Here is a 23961-nt window from a genome sequence, read left to right on the forward strand (position 1 = left end):
TCTGTAAACTGTTTGTGGTCTTTGTCCATTTTTCTATCCGGGTCTTAGTCTTGATCAGTAGTAGCATAAAATTTTTACTCACCATCTCCCATTCAGTCTCCGATCGATGCACATATGAAATAAGTGGTGACTCTGAAGACAGTAGGGGAGAGAATGCCTGAGTACGCCTAAGGATGGAGGCATGAGGAGCAAAACGGCCAAGGGAGGAAAGTCACGGTCAGAGCAGGAATCTGAGCTTCCTCTGCAGACACACAGCAAGGGGCAGAAGAGGCAGATGTGAGAGCTGGGGCAAGTCACCCCAGTGCTGAAAGCCTGGTTTCAGAAGAGGGCCCTTTCTGACACTCCAAGGGTCCATGAATAAGTGGCTATATGATATATTACCCAAACCAGTCCATTTCTGAGAAGGTAAGAGGGTGCTATTAACAATTAAGCTGGACAACAGGCATAAACCAAGACTGTCCTAATGGCCACCCTATCTACGAGGGCACAGGGGAAGGAGACCGCATGACTGTCAAGAATCTTGATGGCAGAATAAAAAGCACTGACTGAATGCCAAAGTCCTGGGGAAGACAGATACTTTAACTTGCACAGCCTTAGTTATTCAGTGAGTATTTTTTTTAGCTAGTCCTTCACTTATTCATTCAACGATCATTTACTGAGAGCCTACTATAAAGCTAACAGAAACAGGCGTAGTAAGAAGTGATGGATGAGAATTTCCCCAGGTCAGTGTAACGCACATGGTGCTGTGCAACCCAGACAGCCCTCGAGGATGGACTCTTGGTGGCTGCTGGGGACGTGCGGGCAGACAGCCTCCAGCTGGGCCTTTATGGAATGCCTCGCCTACCCAGGGCCGCCTCACCTAGGGCCACCCACATCCCAGGACCGAGCAGGGAGGGCCCAAAGGCCTGGCCACCTCAGCCCATCATGGGATAACTGTGACATGCCACTTTGGCCCCAGAGCTCCTGGCTTTGTCAGCCTGCTCCACAGCTTCACTTCTGCTTCTGTCCAACGTGCTTTCTTATACTTCCTTCCACAGCTGTAAATCCCAAAGGTATTCCCTTAGAAACATCCTGCCCACTAAACTTGGGCTCAGAGTCCCCTTCCCAGAGAACCCAATTTGTGACAGTTAGCAATCTGCAGGGGGGAGAGGGGTGCAGACACCAGGATCTCAAGGCAGGGAGGGGTGGAGGGTCCAACATTATAATATTTCTATTTAGAAAGTGAAAACGGCCTATTGCACTTATAGTATAATTTGCACAGTCTGCAAGGCCCCACGAAAGCCTTGTGGCTAGGAAGGCTCAGGTCCAAAACAGGCTGAGTAAAAGAGGCCCATCCTACTCCTACCAGCTATGTGATCTTGGGCCATTTTGACCCTCAGTTTCCTTGTCTGTGATGTGAAAGGGTAGTATTTCTAATTCACATTTTAAGGAATTAGTTGAGAAAAAGCACTTTATACATTTTAAGGTGCTGTATAGACATTAATTACTACTCCTTTCTACTGCTTTTTGATTCTGAAGAGTTGCAATTAATGACTAACTGGTGACAACTCAATCAAAACCCCAAGAGAAAGTGAGTCCAGCCCCTAGTAGCCAGTAATTACTACCTCGTTGCTCTCTTCTTTTCCTGTCTTCCTCAACTCAATGACATGGAGCTGAAATAGACAGTACACGTGTTTTATAAGCACTGTTGTACATACTGGAGATTTATGGCCCATGCCCTTAAAGAATGGGTTAGCTAAACCCATTATTAAGTTACTTTTTATTTGTGTGTAGGTAGGTGATTTTTACTCTCGTGGGGCTGGGACTCAATTTAAAAAAAAAAGGAGAAGAAGAAAGTTTCCACGCTCACCGCAGGAAGCCATCGTAAACTTGTGAGCTGGGGTGCTTCATCACAACTAAACACCCAGGGACTTGTACTGAACTGGCAGCTGCTGGTAAGGCAGGCCCTGCCCACCACAGCCCTGGCTGATGGGAGCCGACCCACCCCATCCTCTGCATGGATCCAGAACCTTCTCAGTTTGGGCCCCTTAGCTAAAACTGGGTTCTTCTGTCTCTAAAATCCCATGGCTTCTAGGGTTTCTCCTATGACATTTCTTCTACTCTATGTAAAATTACAATTATTTGGGTCTCTTCTTTCCTACTGGGCTGTAAACAGCTTTAACAAAATTTTTTTTTTATTTTATTGGGTTGGCCAAAAAGTTCATTTGGTTTTAGGTAAAAATAAAACACATTTCATTTTCACCAATAACTTTATCGAATAACGTATTCATTAACCAAACGAACTTTTTGGCCAACCCAATATATTATAGTTGATTAACAATGTTGTGTTCGTTTCAGGTGTACAGTAGAGTGATTCAGTTATACATATACCTGTATCTATTCTTTTTCAAATTCTTTTCCCACTTAGGTTACTACAGAATATTAAGCAGAGTTCCTTGTGCTATACAGTAGGTCCTTGTTGGTCATCTATTTTAAATATAGCAGGGTGTACATATCAATCCCAAACTCCCTAACTATCCTTTCCCCCCACCCTTCCCCCCTGGTAACCAGGGCTGTAAACTTCTGACACCTGTCCTGCAGCTGTTAACTCACCTTTGCCACCAACATAGGGAGCAGAGCTGAGCCTGGCATGAAGGTTTTCTGAGACAATGAAGGTAGTGGGAAGGGGAAGAAAGAAGCAAAGCTGGGCTTTTCTGCTCTCTTTGCTAAGTCTCTGAAGCTCCTGATAACTGGCAACATGATTTCTGAGTCTGTACTTACTCTACTGTATTGGGACCTGAATAGTATGATGGAGAATTTGACCCTGAAAACACTCTTTGTGAACAGTCCCAGTTGGCTTAGCTGGGCCTTTCATTTAGTCATCTGGGGTAGGAAGGACTGAGACCTGCTGTGACCTTCAGGGCTGGATGAACCTTCAAAGACAAACAACAGTGCGGGGCCTATAAGAAGTTTGACATCAGAAGGACAGGGGTGAAGGCCAAAGAATTCTCAGGCCCATCTCTAGGCTGGAGGCAAGCTGGAGTCATCAGGTCTAGAGAGAAACGAGGAGCCAGATAAAGAGAGACTGTGACCTGTTTGGCCTGGGTGGTTTTTAGCAGCAGTTTATAATAATTATAGCTCACGTTTATTGAGCACTCACTGTGGGCCAGGCAACACATACATGATCTCACTTAAGTTGCTTGGCATCCCTGTAAGGTAGGTACTGTTGTTATCTCCTCTTTCAAAGGAGGAAACTGAGGTACAGAGAGGTTAAGCAACTTGCTTTAAGTCACAGAGCTAGTAAGTGACAGGACCAGGGTTTGGCTGCAGGTGTTTTTACTTGATAGCCAGCTCTTGGACACTGCAGATTCTTGTTTGCCCCTCCAGGTCCCCGCACGTACCCCAGAAACTGACCCCTGCAAACTCTGGGGCTCCCAGCCAGTTTCACCAGTGGGAGGCTGCAGCAGGACACTGGAGGGGGCTGGGGAGAGGGAGGAGAAGCCCGGGCATTTCTCCCCCTATGCCGGGCTCCGGTAGTCACTGGGTGTCCCAACATCCCGGTCCGCTCCTGTGAGAAGTCATTCACTGAAGACGCTTCATTTGAGCCACTGGGGTGAAGCGTGCCTTCGGCAGGGATGCCGACTGCACAATCACCCACGCTGGCTCCCACTTGCTTCACACAGCTGAGAACAGCAGAGGTGGGAAGAGCTCATGCCTCCCAAATAAAACAAGTTCCTCTCTGTCTGAATAGCACCTTATCAGGCAGAACAGCTAGCTACAGTGCAAGGCGCTGATCTTATTCGGATTGCGAGTCCAACAAACCAACTGAGAAAAAACTTATCGTGAGATAATTGCGGTTGAATACCGACTGGATATTTGGTGATAACAAATTTTTGTTGTCTTTTTTAGATGTGGTAATGGCATTGTGGTGATGTTTAGAAGAGTCCTTATATTTTAGGGATATATACTAAAATATTTATAGAAGATTTTGGGAGTTGGTGAAGGTTGTGGGAAGAGTGAGAGAGGAACAAAACCAGGCTTTTCTCTTCTCTTGGCTAAATGCCTGCAAAGAGCTGGTACAAGAATCACAAGAAATGATGTCTGGGACATATTTCAAAATAATGGGGGGAGGGGCAGGGGGTGTGACAGATGAGCTAAGACGGGCCCTGCACTGGTGACTGTTAAGCTGGTGACAGGGACGGGACTCCATTATCCAGTCTCCATTCTCTCCCCTTGTTATATGTGTTGGAAACTTTCCACCATAACATGTGATATAGACTGAACTCACTTCTGAAGGCCCCTGGAGAAGACAGGGAGGCAGCTAGAACACTGGCGGGCATCCTCCACGTGGCCGAGACAGCCATGCAATGCGACTGCCCATCAGGAGAAGCTGGGCATGAAAATAACCAGTGTTTCTAAACAGGAGCCTCAACACCTAGGATACAAGGGCATGAACGCCAACCTGCAGGCTTTGATTTTAAAAGGAGCTGCTTCTCCTGCAAGTCACGCCTGGTGCAGGCTGAGGGACCGGGAGAGGGTGGGGCAGGGGAGCAACAGACATTCATTTATGATTCATTTAATGCTAGATTACTCCAGCACGGGGGACAGGCCAACTGGCTTTCAAAATGCATGGTGTTTTTGTATTTTCTTTATAATGGAAAATTTCAAGCACATAAAGTAAACAGAAAGCAGAATACAGTAAGCCCTCCAGGTACCCATCACACCCAGTTGCAACAATTACTTGCCATTCTTATATCCCTAAAACTGCCAGCCCCTCCCCATCACTCAATTATTCTTTCAGTTTTTAGGTAGGATTTACACCGGCCAGAAATGCATAAACTTTAGCTGTACAATTCTGACAAATGCACGCACCATTTAACTCCCACCTCAACTGTGAGGTAGAACATTTCTACCTCCCCAGAAAGTTCTCTGCTGTTCTCATATTTTTACCTTAGCATTGCCTGTTCTAGAATTTAAGCACGAGTTAATTTTAAACTGCACTTATTTGCAAGTTAGTTCTGCATTCATTATTAGTTTTGGGGGCAAGCTAGTTCCCCACCCCCAGCAAGGAACTAGAGAGATCTGGCTTTAACTTTAAAACAACAGCTGGCGTCCCGCAGTGAGAGACTGAGCGAGGAGGCTGGAGCTGCTGCTGGACTGTGCGCATGAGGTATCTTGGTTCCCAGGCCGGAGGTCGGGCCCGAGCTCCTGTGGTGGGAGCTCCGAGTCCAAACTGCTGGACTAACAGAGAACCTCAGACCCCAGGGAATATCAGTCGAAGTGAGGCCTTCCGGAGGGCCTCATCTCAGCACCAAGACCCAGCTCTGTCCAACTGCCTACAAACTCCAGTGCTGGACGTCTCAGGCCAAACAAACAGTAAGACAGGAATACAGCACCACCATCAAAAAAACAAACAAAAAAGAAATGACAAAAAAATTTGTCACAGATGAAAGAGCAAGGTAAAAACCTATAAGACCAAATAAATGAAGACAAAATAGGCAACCTACCTAAAAAAGAATTCAGAGTAATGATAGTAAAGATGACCCAAAATCTCAGAAACAGAATGGAGAAAAATACAAGAAACATTTAACAAGGATCTAGAAGAACTAAAGAGCAAACGAACAGTGATGAACAACAGAATTACTGAAATTAAAAATACTCTAGAAGGAATCAATAACAGAATAACTGAGGCAGAAGAACGGATAAGTGAGCTGGAAGATAAAATGGTGGAAATAACTGCCAGAGAGCAGAATAAAGAAAAAAGAATGGAAAGAATTGAGGACAGTCTCAGAGACATCTGGGACAACATTAAACACACCAACATTCGAATTATAGGGGTCCCAGAAGAAGAAGAGAAAAAAAAAGGGTCTGAGAAAATATTTGAAGAGATTATAGTTGAAAACTTCCCTAACATGGAAACAGAAATAGTCAATCAAGTCCAGGAAGCACAGAGAGTCCCATACAGGATAAATTCAAGGAGAAACATGCCAACACACATAGTAATCAAACTATCAAAAATTAAACACAAAGAAAAAATATTGAAATCAGCAAGAGAAAAGCAACAAATAACATACAAGGGAATCCCCATAAGGTTAACAGCTGATTTTTCAGCAGAATCTCTGTAAGCCAGAAGGGAGTGGCAGGACATATCTAAAGTGATGAAAGGGAAAAACCTACAACCAAGATTACTCTACCCAGCAAGGATCTCATTCAGATTCCACAGAGAAATTAAAACCTTTACAGACAAGCAAAAGTTAAGAGAATTCAGCACCAACAAATCAGCTTTACAACAAATGCTAAGGAACTTCTCTAGGCAGGAGACACAAGAGAAAGAAAAGACTTACAACAACAAACCCAAAACAATTAAGAAAATGGTCACAGGAACATACATATCGATAACTACCTTAAATGTAAATGGATTACATGCTCCAACCAAAAAACACAGACTGGCTGAATGGATACAAAAACAAGACCCGTACATATGCTGTCTACAAGAGACCCACTTCAAACCAAGGGACACATACAGACTGAAAGTGAGGGGATGGAAAAAGATATTCCATGCAAATGGAAATCACAAGATAGCTGGAGTAGCAATTCTCATATCAGACAAAATAGACTTTAAAGACTATTACAAGAGACAAAGAAGGACACTACATAATGATCAAAGGATCAATCCAAGAAGAAGATATGACAATGGTTAATATTTATGCACCCAACATAGGAGCACCTCAATACATAAGGCAAATGCTAACAGCCATAAAAGGGGAAATCGACAGTTAACACAATCATAGCAGGGGACTTTAACACCCCACTTTCACCAATGGACAGATCATCCAAAATGAAAATAAATAAGGAAACACAAGCTTTAAATGATACATTAAACAAGATGGACTTAATTGATATGTATAGGACATTCCATCCAAAAACAACAGGATACACTTTCTTCTCAAGTGCTCATGGAACATTCTCCAGGATAGACCATATCTTGGGTCACAAATCAAGCCTTGGTAAATTTAAGAAAATTGAAATTGTATCAAGCATCTTTTCCTACCACAAAGCTATGAGACTAGATATCAATTACAGGAAAAAAACTGTAAAAAAATACAAACACATGGAGGCTAAACAATACGCTACTAAATAACCAAGAGATCACTGAAGAAATCAAAGAAGAAATCAAAACATACCTAGAAGCAAATAACAATGAAAACATGACGACCCAAAACCTATGGGATGCAGCAATCGCAGTTCTAAGAGGGAAGTTTAAAGCAATACAATCCTACCTCAAGAAACAAGAAAATTCTCAAATAAACAACGTAACCGTACACCTAAAGCAATTAGAGAAAGAAGAACAAAAAAATCCCCAAAGTTAGCTGAAGGAAAAAAATCATAAAGATCAGATCAGAAATAAATGAAAAAGAAATGTAAGAAACAATAGCAAAGATCAATAAAACTAAAAGCTGTTCTTTGAGAAGATAAACAAAACTGATAAACCATTAGCCAGACTCATCAAGAAAAAAATGGAGAAGACTCAAATCAACAGAATTAGAAATGAAAAAAAAGTAACAACTGACACTGCAGAAATACAAAGGATGATGAGAGATTACCACAAGCAACTGTTGCCAATAAAATGGACAACCTGGAAGAAATGGACAAATTCTTAGAAAAGACAATCTTCTGTGACTGAACCAGGAAGAAATAGAAAATATAAACAGACCAATCACAAGCACTGAAATTGAAACTGTGATTAAAAATATTCCAACAAACAAAAGCTCAGGACCAGATGGCTTCACAGGCGAATACTATCAAACATTTAGAGAAGAGCTAACACCTGACCTTCTAAAACTCTTCCAAAATACAGCACAGGGAGGAACACTCCCAAACTCATTCTACGAGGCCACCATCACCCTGATACCAAAACCAGACAAAGATGTCACAAAAAAAGAAAACTACAGGCCAATATCTCTGATGAACACAGATGCAAAAATCCTCAACAAAATACTAGCAAACAAAATCCAACAGCACATGAAAAGGATCATACACCATGATCAAGTGGGATTTATCCTAGGAATGCAAGGATTCTTCAATATTTGCAAATCAGTCAATGTGATACACCATATTAACAAACTAAAGGATAAAAGCCATATGTAATCTCAATAGACGCAGAAAAACCTTTTGACAAAATTTAACACCCATTTATGATAAAAACTCTCCAGAAAGTGGACATAGAGGGAAACTACCTCAACGTAATAAAGGCCATATACCACAAACCCACAGCAAACATCATTCTCAGTGGTGAAAAACTGAAACCATTTCCTCTAAGATCAGGAACAAGACAAGGTTGCCCACTCTCACCACTATTATTCAACATAGTTTTGGAAGTTTTAGCCACAGAAATCAGAGAAGAAAAAGAAGTAAAAGGAATCCAAATCGGAAAAGAAGAAGTAAAACTGTCAGTGTTTGCAGATGACATGATACTATACATAGAGAATCCTAAAGATGCTACCAGAAAACTAAAAGAGCCAATCAATGAAATTGGTAGAGTAGTAGGATACAAAATTAATGCACAGAAATCTCTGGCATTCCTATACACTAATGATGAAAAATCTGAAAGAGAAATTAAGGAAACACTCCCATTTACCACTGCAACAAAAAGAATAAAATATCTAGGAATAAACCTACCTAAGGAGACAAAAGACCTGTATGCAGAAAATTATAAGACACTGATGAAAGAAATTAAAGATGATACAAATAGATGGAGAGATATACCATGTTCTTGGATTGGAAGAATCAACATTGTGAAAATGACTCTACTACCCAAAGCAATCTACAGATTTAATGCAATCCCTATCAAACTACCACTGGCATTTTTCACAGAACTAGAACAAAAAGTTTCACAATTTGTATGGAAACACAAAAGACCCCGAATAGCCAAAGCAATCTTGAGAATGAAAAATGGAGCTGGAGGAATTAGGCTCCCTGAATTCAGACTATACTACAAAGCTACAGTAATCAAGACAGTATGGTACTGGCACAAAAAGAGAAATATAGATCAATGGAACAGGATAGAACACCCAGAGATAAACCCACGCACATATGGTCACCTTATCTTTCTTTTTTTTTCTCTTGTTTTTCTTTGTATGTGTCTGCTTCTTTGTGTGATTCTGCCTGTATAGCTTTTCTTTTACCATTTGTCCTAGGGTTCTGTCTGTCCGTTTTTTTTTTATTAAACTTTTTACTTTTCTTTATTTTATTTCTTTATTTATTTTTAATCAGTCATCAATTTTATACACATCAGTGTATACATGTCAATCCCAATCGCCCAATTCAGCACACCACCATCCTCACTGCACCGCGGTTTTCCCTCCTTGCTGTCCATACGTTTGTTCTCTACATCTGTGTCTCAACTTCTGCCCTGCAAACCGGTTCATCTGTACCGTTTCTCTAGGTTCCACATACATGCGTTAATATACGATATTTGTTTTTCTCTTTCTGACTTACCTCACTCTGTATGACAGTCTCTAGATCCATCCACGACTCAACAAATGACTCAATTTCGTTTCTTTTTATGGCTGAGTAATAGTCCATCGTATATATGTACCACTTCTTCTTTATCCATTCGTCTGTCGATGGGCATTTAGGTTGCTTCCATGACCTGGCTATTGTAAATAGTGCTGCAATGAACATTGGGGTGCACGTGTCTTTTTGAATTACGGTTTTCTCTGGGTATATGCCCAGTACTGGGATTGCTGGATCATATGGTAATTCTATTTTTAGTTTTTTAAGGAACCTCCATACTGTTCTCCATAGTGGCTGTATCAATTTACATTCCCACCAACAGTGCAAGAGGGTTCCCTTTTCTCCACACCCTCTCCAGCATTTCTTGTTTGTAGATTTTCTGATGATGCCCATTCTAACTGGTGTGAGGTGATACCTCATTGTAGTTTTGATTTGCATTTCTCTAATAATTAGTGATGTTGAGCATCTTTTCATGTGCTTCTTGGCCATCTGTATGTCTCCTTTGGAGAAATGTCTATTTAGATCTTCAGCCCATTTTTGGATTGGGTTGTTTGTTTCTTTAATATTGAGCTGAATGAGCTGTTTATATATTTTGGAGATTAATCCTTTGTCCGTTGATTCATTTGCAAATATTTTTCTCCCATTCTGAGGGCTGTCTTTTTGTCTTGTTTATGGTTTCCTTTGTTGTGCAAAAGCTTTGAAGTTTCATTAGGTCCCATTTGTTTATTTTTGGTTTTATTTCCATTACTCTAGGAGGTGGATCAAAAAAGATCTTGCTGTGATTTATGTCACAGAGTGTTCTTCCTATGTTTTCCTCTAAGAGTTTTATAGCGTCCGGTCTTACATTTAGGTCTCTAATCCATTTTGAGTTTATTTTTGTGTATGGTGTTAGGGAGTATTCTAATTTCATTCAGTTTTTTTTTTTTAAATTATGACATTTATTTATTTATTTTTATTTATTTATTTATTTATTTATGGCTGTGTTGGGTCTTCGTTTCTGTGCGAGGGCTTTCTCTAGTTGTGGCAAGCGGGGGCCACTCTTCATCGCGGTGCGCGGGCCTCTCACTGTCACACGGCCTCTCTTGTTGCGGAGCACAGGCTCCAGACGCGCAGGCTCAGTAGTTGTGGCTCACGGGCCCAGCTGCTCCGCGGCATGTGGGATCTTCCCAGACCAGGGCTCGAACCCGTGTCCCCTGCATTGGCAGGCAGATTCTCAACCACTGCGCCACCAGGGAAGCCCTAATTTCATTCTTTTACATGTAGCTGTCCAGTTTTCCCAGCACCACTTATTGAAGAGACTGTCTTTTCTCCATTGTATACCCTTGCCTCCTTTGTCATAGATTAGTTGACCATAGGTGCGTGGGTTTATCTCTGGGCTTTCTATCTTGTTCCATTGATCTATATTTCTGTTTTTGTGCCAGTGCCATACTGTCTTGATTACTGTAGCTTTGTAGTATAGTCTGAAGTCAGGGAGTCTGATTCCTCCAGCTCCGTTTTTTCCCCTCAAGACTGCTTTGGTTATTTGGGGTCTTTTGTGTCTCCATACAAATTTTAAGATGATTTGTTCTAGTTCCTTAAAAAATGCCATTGGTAATTTGATAGGGATTGTATTGAATTTGTAGATTGCTTTGGGTAGTAGAGTCATTTTCACAATATTGATTCTTCCAATCCAAGAACATGGTATATCTCTCCATCTGTTGGTATCATCTTTAATTTCTTTCATCAGTGTCTTATAGTTTTCTGCATACAGGTCTTTTGTCTCCTTAGGTAGGTTTATTCCTAGATATTTTATTCTTTTTGTTGCAGTGGTAAATGGGAGTGTTTCCTTAATTTCACTTTCAGATTTTTCATCATTAGTGTATAGGAATGCCAGAGATTTCTGTGCATTAATTTTGCATCCTGCAACTTTACCAAATTCATTGATTAGCTCTAGTAGTTTTCTGGTAGCATCTTTAGGATTCTCTATGTATAGTATCATGTCATCTGCAAACACTGACAGTTTTACTTCTTCTTTTCCGATTTGGATTCCTTTTACTTCTTTTTCTTCTCTGATTTCTGTGGCTAAAACTTCCAAAACTATGTTGAATAATAGTGGTGAGAGTGGGCAACCTTGTCTTGTTCCTGATCTTAGAGGAAATGGTTTCAGTTTTTCACCACTGAGAATGATGTTTGCTGTGGGTTTGTGGTATATGGCCTTTATTACGTTGAGGTAGTTTCCCTCTATGTCCACTTTCTGGAGAGTTTTTATCATAAATGGGTGTTGAATTTTGTCAAAAGCTTTTTCTGCATCTATTGAGATGATCATATGGTTTTTATTCTTCAATTTGTTAATATGGTGTATCACATTGATTGATTTGCATATATTGAAGAATCCTTGCATCCCTGGGATAAATCCCAGTTGATCGTGGTGTATGATCCTTTTAATGTGTTGCTGGATTCTGATTGCTAGTATTTTGTTGAGGATTTCTGCATCTATATTCATCAGTGATATTGGTCTGTAATTTTCTTTTTTTTATAGTATCTTTGTCTGGTTTTGGTATCAGGGTGATGGTGGCCTCATAGAATGAGTTTGGGAGTGTTCCTTCCTCCGCAATTTTTTGGAAGAGTTTGAGAAGGATGGTTGTTAGCTCTTCTCTAAATATTTGATAGAATTCACCTGTGAAGCCATCTGGTCCTGGACTTTTGTTTGTTGGAAGATTTTTAATCACAGTTTCAATTTCATTACTTGTGATTAGTCTGTTCATATTTTCTGTTTCTTCCTGGTTCAGGCGTGGAAGGTTATACCTTTCTAAGAATTTGTCCATTTCTTCCAGGTTGTCCGTTTTATTGGCATAGAGTTGCTTGTAGTAGTCTTTCAGGATGCTTTGTATTTCTGCAGTGTCTGTTGTAACTTCTCCGTTTTCGTTTCTGATTTTATTGATTTGAGTCCTCTCCCTCTTTTGCTTGATGAGTCTGGCTAATGGCTTATCAATTTTGTTTATCTTCTCAAAGAACCAGCTTTTAGTTTTACTGATCTTTGCTATTGTTTTCTTGGTTTCTATTTCATTTATTTCTGCTCTGATCTTTATGATTTCTTTCCTTCTGCTAACTTTGGGTTTTGTTTGTTCTTCTTTCTCTAGTTTCTTTAGGTGTAAGGTTAGATTGTTTACTTGAGATTTTTCTTGTTTCTTTAGGTAGGCTTGTATAGCTATAAACTTCCCTCTTAGAACTGCTCTTGCTGCATCCCATAGGTTTTGGATCGTCGTGTTTTCATTGTCATTTGTCTCTAGGTATTTTTTTATTTCCTCTTTGATTTCTTCAATGATCTCTTGGTTATTTAGTAACACACTGTTTAGCCTCCATGTGTTTGTGGTTTTTACGTTTTTTCCCCTGTAATTCATTTCTAATCTCATAGCGTTGTGGTCAGAAAAGATGCTTGATATGATCTCAATTTTCTTAAATTTACTGAGGCTTGATGTGTGACCCAAGATGTGATCTATCCTGGAGAATGTTCCGTGCCCACTTGAGAAGAAAGTGTAATCTACTGTTTTTGGATGGAATGTCCTGTAAATACCAATTAAATCTATCTGGTCTATTGTGTCATTTAAAGCGTGTGTTTCCTTATTTATTTTCATTTTGGATGATCTGCCCATTGGTGTAAGTGAAGTGTTAAAGTCCCCCACTATTATTGTGTTACTGTCAATTTCCTCTTTTATAGCTGTTAGCAGTTGCCTTATGTATTGAGGTACTCCTATGTTGGGTGCATATATATTTATAATTGTTATATCTTCTTCTTGGATTGATATCTTGATCATTATGTAGTGCCCTTCCTTGTCTCTTGTAACATTCTTTATTTTAAAGTCTATTTTATCTGATATGAGTATAGCTACTCCAGCTTTGTTTTGATTTCCATTTGCATGGAATATCTTTTTCTATCCCCTCACTTTCAGTCTGTATGTGTCCCTAGGTCTAAAGTGGGTCTCTTGTAGACAGCATATATATGGGTCTTGTTTTTGTATCCATTCAGCAAGCCTGTGTCTTTTGGTTGGAGCATTTAATCCATTCACGTTTAAGGTAATTATCGATATGTATGTTCCTATGACAATTTTCTTAATTGTTTTGGGTTTGGTTTTGTAGGTCCTTTTCTTCTCTTCTGTTTCCCACTTAGAGAAGTTCCTTTAGCATTTGTTGTAGAGCTGGTTTGCTGGTGCTGAATTCTCTTAGCTTTTGTTTGTCTGTAAAGCTTTTGATTTCTCCATCAAATCTAAATGAGATCCTTGCTGGGTAGAGTAATCTTGGTTGTAGGTTCTTCCCTTTCATCACTTTAAGTATATCATGCCACTCCCTTCTGGCTTGTAGAGTTTCAGCTGAGAAAACAGCTGTTAACCTTATGGGAGTTCCCTTGTATGTTATTTTTCATTTTTCCCTTGCTGCTTTCAATAATTTTTGTTTGTCTTTAATTTTTGCCAATTTGATTACTATGTGTCTCGGTGTGTTTCTCCTTGGGTTTATCCTGTATGGGACTCTCTGTGCTTCCTGGACTTGGGTGGCTATTTCCTTTCCCATGTTAGGGAAGTTTTCGACTATAATCTCTTCAAATATTTTCTCTGGTCCTTTCTCTCTCTCTTCTCCTTCTGGGACCCCTATAATGCGAATGTTGTTGCGTTTAATGTTGTCCCAGAGGTCTCTTAGGCTGTCTTCATTTCTTTTCATTCTTTTTTCTTTAGTCTGTTCTGCAGCAGTGAATTCCACCCTTCTGTCTTCCAGGTCACTTATCCGTTCTTCTGCCTCAGTTATTCTCCTATTGATTCCTTCTAGTGGAGTTTTCTTTTCAGTTATTGTATTGGTCATCTCTGTTTGTTTTTTCTTTAATTTTTCTAGATCTTTGTTAAACATTTCTTGCATCTTCTCGATCTTTGCCTCCATTCTTTTTCCGAGGTCCTGGATCATCTTCACTATCATTATTCTGAATTCTTTTTCTGGAAGGTTGCCTATCTCCACTTCATTTAGTTGTTTTTCTGGGGTTTTTTCTTGTTCCTTCATCTGGTATATAGCCCTCTGCCTTTTCATCTTGTCTCTCTTTCTGTGAATGTGGTTTTTGTTCCACAGGCTGCAGGATTGTAGTTTTTCTTGCTTCTGCTGTCTGCCCTCTGGTGGTTGAGGGTATCTAAGAGGCTTGATCTGGTCACCTTATCTTTGATAAAGGAGGTAAGAATATACAGTGGAGAAAAGACAGCCTCTTCAATAAGTGGTGCTGGGAAAACTGGACAGGTACATGTAAAAGCATGAAATTAGAACACTCCCTAATACCATGCACAAAAATAAACTCAAAATGGATTAAAGACTTAAATGTAAGGGCAGACACTATCAAACTCTTAGAGGAAAACACAGGGAGAACACTCTGTGACATAAATCACATCAAGATCCCTTTTGACTCACCTCTGAGAGAAATTGAAATAAAACAAAAATAAACAAATGGGACCTAATGAAACTTAAAAGCTTTTGCACAGCAAAGGAAAACATAAACAAGACCAAAAGACAACCCTCAGAATGGGAGAAAATATTTGCAAATGAAGCAACTGACAAAGGATTAATCTCCAAAATTTACAAGCAGCTCATGCAGCTCAATATCAAAAAAACAAACAACCCAATCCAAAAATGGGCAGAAGACCTAAATAGACATTTCTCCAAAGAAGATATACACATTGCCAACAAACACATGAAAGAATGCTCAACATCATTAATCATTAGAGAAATGCAAATCAAAACTACAATGAGATATCATCTCACACCGGTCAGAATGGCCATCATCAAAAAATCTAGAAACAATAAATGCTGGAGAGGGTGTGGAGAAAAGGGAACCCTCTTGCACTGTTGGTGGGAATGTAAACTGATACAGCCACTATGGAGAACAGTATGGAGGTTCCTTAAAAAACTAAAAATAGAACTACCATACGACCCAGAAATCCCAGTACTGGGCATATACCCTGAGAAAGCCATAATTCAAAAAGAGTCATGTACCACAATGTTCATTGCAGCTCTATTTACAATAGCCAGGACATGGAAGCAACCTAAGTGTCCATCGACAGATGAATGGATAAAGAAGATGTGGCACATATATACAATGGAATATTACTCAGCCATAAAAAGAAACGAAATTGAGTTATTTGTAGTGAGGTGGATGGACCTAGAGTCTGTCATACAGAGTGAAATAAGTTAGAAAGAGAAAAACAAATACTGTATGCTAACACATATATATGGAATCTAAAAAAAAGTTCTGAAGAACCTAGGGGCAGGAGAGGAATAAAGACGCAGATGCAGAGAATGGACTTGAGGACACAGGGATGGGGAAGGGTAAGCTGGGACGAGGTGAGAGAGTGGCATGGACATATATACACTACCAAACGTAAAATAGATAGTTAGTGGGAAGCAGCTGCATGGCATAGGAAGATCAGCTCAGTGCTTTGCGACCACCTAGAGGGGTGGGATAGGGAGGGTGGGAGGGAGACGCAAGAGGGAGGGGATATGGGGATATATGTATACGTACAGCTGATTTACTTTGTTGTACAGCAGAAACTAACACAACACTGTAAAGCAATTATACTCCAATAAAGATGTTAAGAAAACAATTTAAAAAAAAACAACTGGCAAATCAGGGCACTAGCCCAGGTCCTGCTGCCCAAGCAGGTAACTCTGGCCCAGTCCATGAGCTCTTCTGGGCCTTCAATTCATAGAAAGGCAGTTTTCAGCCAGGCACCCCCTCCATTCACACGTGCTGGGTAGTCAAAGGCCCTGGGGGAGGAACACCATGGCTGAGGTCAAGCTTGAATCACTTGGAGGTCTTCTAAACTGCAGAACCCATCCCAGGCCCCAGCTGAGAGGCTCTGATTCAGCCAGTCTGGGGTGGGCCCTGAAATCTACATTGTAACAAGCAACGAGGTAACTGATACAGTCACTGGGATGAGAAACTCAGCTCTAAAGAAAGGCTGAGAAGCTCTTCCTTCAGATGAGCCTTCAGGCTTCTGCCTCCCCAACACGCCCAAGGCCTACTTCATGACCTAGCAGTCTTCCGTTATGTCCTCTGGAAGACAGGACTTTCCTGGGGATTCAACCCCCAGCCCAGGGCCACTGAGAGCAAATCATCGGTTGAATATTTATTAACATGCCAGGAATGGTCCTAGTCCTTTAACATACAGCATTATTTAATCCTCAAACTCTCCCAGAAAGAGGTTAATATTCTCCTTTTACAATTTGGATACCACGGCTCATGGAGGTTGCCCAGGAAGAGACGGAGCTGGGATGGGGTGACGACTAGTTTTAGGTGTCAGCGTGGCCAGGCTATCGTACCTAGAAGTCAATCAAACATTAACCTAGGCGTTGCTGTGAAGGTATTTTGTAGATGTGGCTAACTGCTGTGGCTAACCCACCAGGTGACCTTCAGTAGAAGAGATTAACTTCGGTAATCTGAGTGGGCCTTATCTCATCCAATCAGTTGAAAGAAAGCCTTTAAGGGCAAAAGTGAGGTTTCCCTGAGGAAGAAATTCTGCCTCAAGCCTGCAGCATTAGCTCCTGCTGGTGGTTTCCAGCTGCCCTAGAGTCTGGATGTGCCCAGCCTCCACAAACATGCTAGCCAATTCCTTGAAATAAGTCTCTTAAAACACACACACACACACCTCTCATACTGGCTGTGTTCTCTAGAGAATGCTGGCTGATGCCGATGGGAACCCGGGTGCACCCAATCTCAAAAGGCCGTGCCTTGCTTCTAGCCACTGCCCATACTCTGCCAACTCAACCAAAAACCACCCAGCTATGTACCTGAGCCTCAGCCTGCTCCAACTCTCCAGAAGTGTATTTGAATATTAATGCAGATCCTTAACTAGATTTTGAGAATAAATTATTCATATCGAAAGGCTGCCACAAATGGGAGAAGCTTGTTTTTAAGTTTTAAGTTTTGTAGTGGGTGGGAGGGAGGTATGGTTTACTCAGTGCTTAAGAACAGTGACCTGTGTATTCTGGGCAAGGTCACTAACAAGGTCACTATCACTTTAGGCAATCCTGAGTTTCACCACCTGATTAATTATGATGCCAACCTGCAAGTCTGCTTGCCACTGCCCCATCCACTCAAATTGGCATTAAGTGGTCAGATGGCCCATCAGGATTTCAGATATGACTACTTTCTGGTTGGGACTCTGGCCTTGAAGGTCCCAAGACATATTCAAGCTCACAGCATCTTGGAAGTTCTGCAGAGCCAACGTGGAGGATGGATGAGGAGCGCTGAACTGGCCTCTGCTCCCAACCCCGTCCCTGGGCGCCATTTGCAGGTTAAAAGCAAAGATCCAGTTTCCACACTCAAGACACTGCGGTTCAAAGTAGAGGATGCAAGTCCCACAGAAGAAATGTCACAAAGTGCAATAGGGTCAAAGGAAAGAACAGGAAATGCTTGTAGATGAGGTGACAGTGGAGAGAAGTCAGAATTTAACAGTAAAAGACTTGAGAGGAATGAAAGGAGGCACTCTGGGCAAAGGCAACAAAGTAAAAGGCAGGAAAGCACTGGGCTGTCTGGGGAAAAGGAAGGGAGAAGGTTATAGTGGGAAAGTAGGCTACAGGTGGAGGACCAGAGGGAGATGAGCTCAGCTAGGGGAGCCACACTGGCCAAACGGGGAGCCTTGAATGACAAAATATCAAATTGGTAGGTAATGAGGAGCTAGTGGAAGCTCCCCAGATGAAAATGGTAAGGACCAAGGCGTGCTTTGGAAACCTGCACGTGGCAACGGAACGCACAGGAATAAGTTGGGAAGGGGCATTAGAGAGGCCCCGCTGAATTAACAGCAGCTGCTAACGTTATCGAGGGCTTACCATGTACCAACCCTGCTGAACCTGCGTGATCCCTTTTAACCCTCACAACAGCTCCTGAAGGTACTCTTACCATCCCATTTTACAGATATGAGAGCCAAGGCACGGGGAGGTCAAGAACTGTGCTCTGGGTCATATAACGAGTCAGCGGTGAGCTGAGACCTACAGCTACCCAAGCTGGTCTAACTCCAGGCCCGGCACACTGACCACTAGAACAGCCTGCCTGGGTCTGCTCACCAGTGCAGATTCTGAGTTGAGCTGAGAAGTAGGGGGAACGAAGAGGAGACTCATACACCACAGAGATGACCTCTCTGTAACCTACCACTTCAGGTGAAGGGGGCTGACTGGAAGAAGTCTGGAATAAGGTTCCTGTGGGCTGTGGCACATCAAGCCACCAAAAAACCCCAATTTGCTCATGAACTTATACCAAGTCCTTCTGCAAATGCCACTACGCATAGCCTAACTGTGTCCAGGACGGCTGACTTAGTTTTCAACAACTGGAGCATACTTGATAAGCAAGCTGAACACCCCAAGAGGTGCCAGGAAAGAGAGATGGTGACTGCATAACAGATTGGACTGAGTCCCTTGAAATTCATATGTTGAAGTCATAGCCCTCAGTACCCCAGAATGTGACCTTATTTGGAAACTGGGTCGTTGCTGACGTGATTAGTTAGGATGAGTAGGGTGGGTCCCTAATCCTATATGACTGGTGTCCTATAAAGAGGGAAATCTGGCTACAGACATGCGTACAGGGACAATGCCACGTGCAGAAGGCAGAGACTGGGGTGATGCAGTAGAAACCAAGGGTTGCCAAAGATTGCCAGCAAACTACCAGAAGCTAGGAGTGAAGGAACCCTGCTGAGACCTTATCTCCAACTTTTTGCCCCCAGAACTGTGAGACAATATATTTCTGTTGTTTAAGCCACCTGGTTTGTGGTACTTTGTCACAGCAGCCCTAGGACACTAATGCAGTGATGTATGCCATCCTTTCCAATAAGAAGACCATAGGTGCATCTTCACTGCATATTTTAGTAAGTAAAATAAAGTCTACTGTGAAACCTTGTACTGCAACGGATGTAATTACATATAAGACTATCTCTGTATCATGGTTGTGAGCTGAAAACTGGCAAGTGTTTGATATTTCATCTATCTCCAATTGCCCGGGCATCAGGGACTATCTTTGATTTTGAAACAAAAACCAACTTTTACTTTATCAATCAAGGACCTTCTTTCCCTTCCCTTTACTTTTAGAAGCAAATATTGACTGTATCAGATTCTTCCTGTGACCTGAAGAAACCAAGTCCAAAGGACAGTAAATCTGAGGTCCTGCTGTACCCCTCTCCCAGCAGAGGGTCCCTGTCTGTCCCAAGGCATGAAACCACATCAAGATGACCACAACCCCTCTCAGTTTTAAAGTGGCAACAGTTCTCTGAAATACAGATGCTGGCTTTTAGCAGTCACCCCATCTTCAAATATGCTCACACACACAGCTCTGCAACAACTGTTCATTTCATTGTTTAACCCATGCATGACTTTGAAGAACATGCGCTTCATGGGTTGGGAGTGAATGGCTGTGGTTACGAAGGGAAGTTTGTCTACCCTGGGGAATTCCACATACTGTTTGCAGCTAATGATTAGCCCCACTAAGAAGTGAAACCAAAGCAGTACTTCTTTTGATACTTGGAAAATCCCCTACTCCAAAATATTTTTGCACATGTACAAAAATCATGGAAAGTTACACTATAAAACTGGAATCTCCTACAACTCAAATGTAAGCCACCAGAATTATCTATTTTAAAACAAAACAAACCTATGATGTTCCTATGGGGCACAGCACTCACTCTCTTCGAAGTTAACATTTATTGAGCATTTAAGACGGGACAGGCACAGTTCTAAGCCTGTTGCATGGAATGAATTGTTTAATTCTCACAACAACCCCCTGTGGTAGGCACCATTGTGCAGGTGTGAATGAAGCACAGACTGGTTAAGAAATGGCCCGAGGTCACACAGCAATGCGTGGTAGAGCTGGGATCCCAAACCAGGCAGTCTGGCTCCAACACACCCCACCCCCTTAACAAACAAACAACCAAGCCAGACATATAGACAAACAAGACAAAAGGGAATAATGTGAGTGGGGACAGGTTAAGGAGGGTGGGTTGAGGATGGGAGCAAAAGAAGAGAACAACAATTACATCCCAGGCACTGGGCTGGCACTTCCCACGTGCTTTTCCTACTTAACTGGCACAACACCCTTGAGGGTAAGCATTACTCTCCCACTCAACAGATGAGACACTGAGACTTGGGGAGATTAAAGTAACCTATATGAGGGCAGATTATTATGTGATGCTCCAACATGCAGCTTTGCTGACTGCAAACACCAGTGCTGTTTTTTCAGCTCATTTTCTCCAGAGTCATGGTTTCAAATCGTAACTTTGGCATTATGGATGGTACACTCTGCTTTTAAAAGTCAATCCAGCATTGGAGAGCAGTGGTGCTGGGGTCAGGAGTGGGGCGCATTGCCCCATTCCAGCTGCAAGCTTGCACAGAAAACCTGAGTACAGCGTAGATGCTTAATGTGCCAGCCTGGGAGCCAGGAAGCTCAGGGTCTAGACCCACTTCTGGCACTCATTAACTGTGCTGGTTTAGCCAAGCCCCCCAACCTCGCTGGGCCTCTATTTTCCTTAAATACGAATTGGATATAAGGATGCCTGGCCTGTGGACCTCACAAGGGCATGTAAAAGGTGTTAACCATAAAGGTGAATTGGCTGTGAAAACCGTAAGGTGCTCGACAGCCGATCATCGTCAGAATGAACAAAACCAGGTCATCCCAGCAGCTACCACGGTCCAGCAGGTCCACACATGCCAGCTGGGGAAGGCACCACCAGAAGAATGGCCCGGTGTGAACCTCACCCTCTCCCCTAGGAAATCTGGGCTCAAGGGTATCCACGGTCTGGCTGGGCCTAGGTCCTCAGAGCTGCCCCCAAGGCAGGCTTGCTGCTCTAACTAGGTATCAACCAGGAGAGGCTGGGCCGGGGAGGGAAGTCCTTGAAGAGCGAACAGCCTCGTCTCCCTCCCTGCACATTTTGCAGGCCGGCTGGCATTCAGCTGTGATAAGGGCAGGGTGCCATCTGGGCCGGCAGCCCGCACTGGCTTCCACCCATGTATGTCGCAGGATCGGGAAAGGTAGCCGTGCAGCGCGTTCCACTCCTGCGGGGGCAGGGGATTCAGGGGAGACCACCCCACAGGGTAGAGAGAGACTGGACGAGTGAGCTGAAAGAATCTTCCCCTCCTGGTGTTCTGAACAGACAGGAGCCCACCGAGACTCTCACCCACCCCCTCGCCATTAGTTCCGGCCCCAGGAAGAGGAAGGGATCAGATCTGCATAACACTGAATCACCCAGCACTTCGGCACAATGACCCCTCCAGGAGAGGGTGGAGAAGCTCGTCTGGCAACTGCCTACAAAAACAGGGCAATTCTGAAGAGCAGCAAACAAACCAGTCTGGCCCCAATTCCCATTCTGCATAAGATTGCAGTCCACAAAAAACAACGTCCAAGGAACTCTTGTTGATTACTACCGATTGTGAACACTAAGGTTTGGGCCAAGAGAGAATGAAAAAGGTCCCTTTGAGGGAACTTTGGATAAGGCCATTTTGTGGAAATTGCTGTGCTGCGTCTTTAGACTCCAACTCGCCATTGGGAGCCCCAGATGCTTCAGTCAACAGATCTCGGTGAACTTTGTTTTAAAAGAAAGTTACACTGAAAGGTTTGAACCTACAAAGCAAAGGGGACTTGTTAGTCACTAGGTGACTGTCAGGGTACCTGTTTTCTTTATGCTAAAAAGGGATTACACAAATTCCGGGGGGAGGAGGATTGTTAGGCGTGGGGGATGGTTAAGTACCAGCACGTCCGTTTGTGCGCTAGCCTCGGAGCTGACACTGACCACAGCTGCTTAATCCAGGGACGCATCAAAAAACGAACTGCAATGGGTTAAAATCCAGAGGGGGCCACCGCGTTGGGCCGGGTGCGTGGTTCTTAAGAGAAACGTGCATCCTCCCGGAGGCCAAAGCCTCCTTCGGTTCCAGAAAAAGACATCTCAGCTTACACGAGGTACCGAACGAAGAGAGCGGGCCAGAAAATTTCCAGCATACCGTCTCCCCTCCCCACTCCCGAACTACCCTTGATCACCGTCAAACACAGGAAAGGTGTTCGCTAAAACCTAACGGATGATTTCACGCACTTCATTCCCAAAAGCGTTAAGAGCCACAGCGACAGCACTAGGAGGCTTCGTTCGGATTCACAAAACAGAGGCGCACAGTCGCCCGCAAACCCGCAACCCCCCGGGGGCGGAGGGTGGAAGAACGCAGGTGTGCCCCCCCAGGTCCCTCGCTACCCTCCAGGGCTCCCGGCCAGGTCCCCCAGCACCCCGCTCGCGTCCCGCTCTCCTGTTACCTCGCTTGCGTGTCCGCCGGCGTCCGACACTTGAGCCGTCGGTTCCGCGGGAGCCTTCTCCTCCTCCCCGGCGGCCAAGGGGCTACTCGGAGCCGCTCTGGGATTCCCGCCGCTACCCGGCGCAGCCTGGCTAACGCCGTTCACGCCGGCGCCCACTCCTCCGGCCGAAGAGGCGGCGGCGGCGCCGAGCAGCGCGTGGGCCCCGTCGGCGTCCCCGGCAGCCACGCTGTGCACCAGCCACGCGTCCACTCGGGTGCAGGGGATGAAGGGGACCCCCAGCGCGCGTACCTCCCGGAGCAGCTGGCCCTCCGGCGGCGCCACGGGGTCCCGCTCCCGGCCCTTGGGGTGCAGGAGCTCGGCGCGCCCCCACCCTCCCGAGGCCGGGAAGGGGCTGAGCGCGTAGGCAGGGCTCGTCGGGCCGCCCGGGAGCAGAAGCTCATCTCCGAGCAGGGTCCGCGGCGGGAGCAGCAGGTAGAGGTCCAGGTCCAAGTCCAGGCGAAGCCCCGCCAAGCTCAGCAGGATGGTGAGGTGCAGGAGGCTGCCGCCGTCCGACCACCACGGCTTCAGGTACTTCATCCCCTGCCGCGCGCCCGGGGACGCCCCTGCCGGCGCCAGCGGGTCCCTGAGCGCCGGCCGCCGCTTGGGCACGTGCGGCCGCTGAGCGCCGCCGGCACCTGCCCGGAAGAGACAGAAACAATGGACCCGGGCGTGCAGCGGCCGTCTCGGACCCCCGGAGCCGGGCACAAAAACAGTCCCACCGCAGCCTTCCAGGTGCCTGCGGCTCCGGAGAGGCGGAGGAGGAGCCACCTGCGCGCAGAAATCACCAGCTTAGCCGCCCCGCTGCCCCGCAGCGCCGCGCTGCAACCAGGCCCCGCCCCGGGCCGCGGGCGCCGCCGCCGGGGACGCGCCCACTGCCGCCCCAGGCCCGCGCGGGGCGGGGCTCCCGGGCTCAAAGGCCCTTTATTCGGGGGGAACGCAAAGCTTTCTGGGAGCAGAAGTTGCTCTGGGCGCCAAGTGGCCCCCTACCCTGTGGCCGTGGGCTGGGCGGTTGTGGCTGAATGCGCGGGTTGGGAATAGGGGGTCCGGGGTAAAGGTGGGTGGGAATGGACAGGATGTGTAGACTTGGGGCGGGGAGGGGGGGGGGGGGAGTCGAGGCACTGGGCAGCACGCAAAGGGCTTCCACC

At 44.4% G+C, this 23961-nt stretch overlaps 1 protein-coding gene across 2 annotated transcripts in view; it reads right to left on the reverse strand.

Moving 5' to 3' along the window:
- Positions 1-23641, reverse strand: part of NFE2L3 (NFE2 like bZIP transcription factor 3) — a 42943-nt gene extending 19302 nt beyond the window's left edge. For both annotated transcript variants that reach the window (XM_059933755.1, XM_059933754.1), the window contains exon 1: positions 22778-23641. In XM_059933755.1, coding sequence (XP_059789738.1) covers positions 22778-23353 — 576 coding nt within the window. In that variant the 5' untranslated portion in view covers positions 23354-23641. The remainder of the gene's footprint in view (positions 1-22777) is intronic.
- Between the last annotated feature and the right edge of the window lie 320 nt (positions 23642-23961).

The sequence above is a fragment of the Balaenoptera ricei genome, chromosome 9 (assembly GCF_028023285.1).
Source record: "Balaenoptera ricei isolate mBalRic1 chromosome 9, mBalRic1.hap2, whole genome shotgun sequence".
NCBI classification, from domain to species: Eukaryota; Metazoa; Chordata; class Mammalia; order Artiodactyla; family Balaenopteridae; genus Balaenoptera; species Balaenoptera ricei.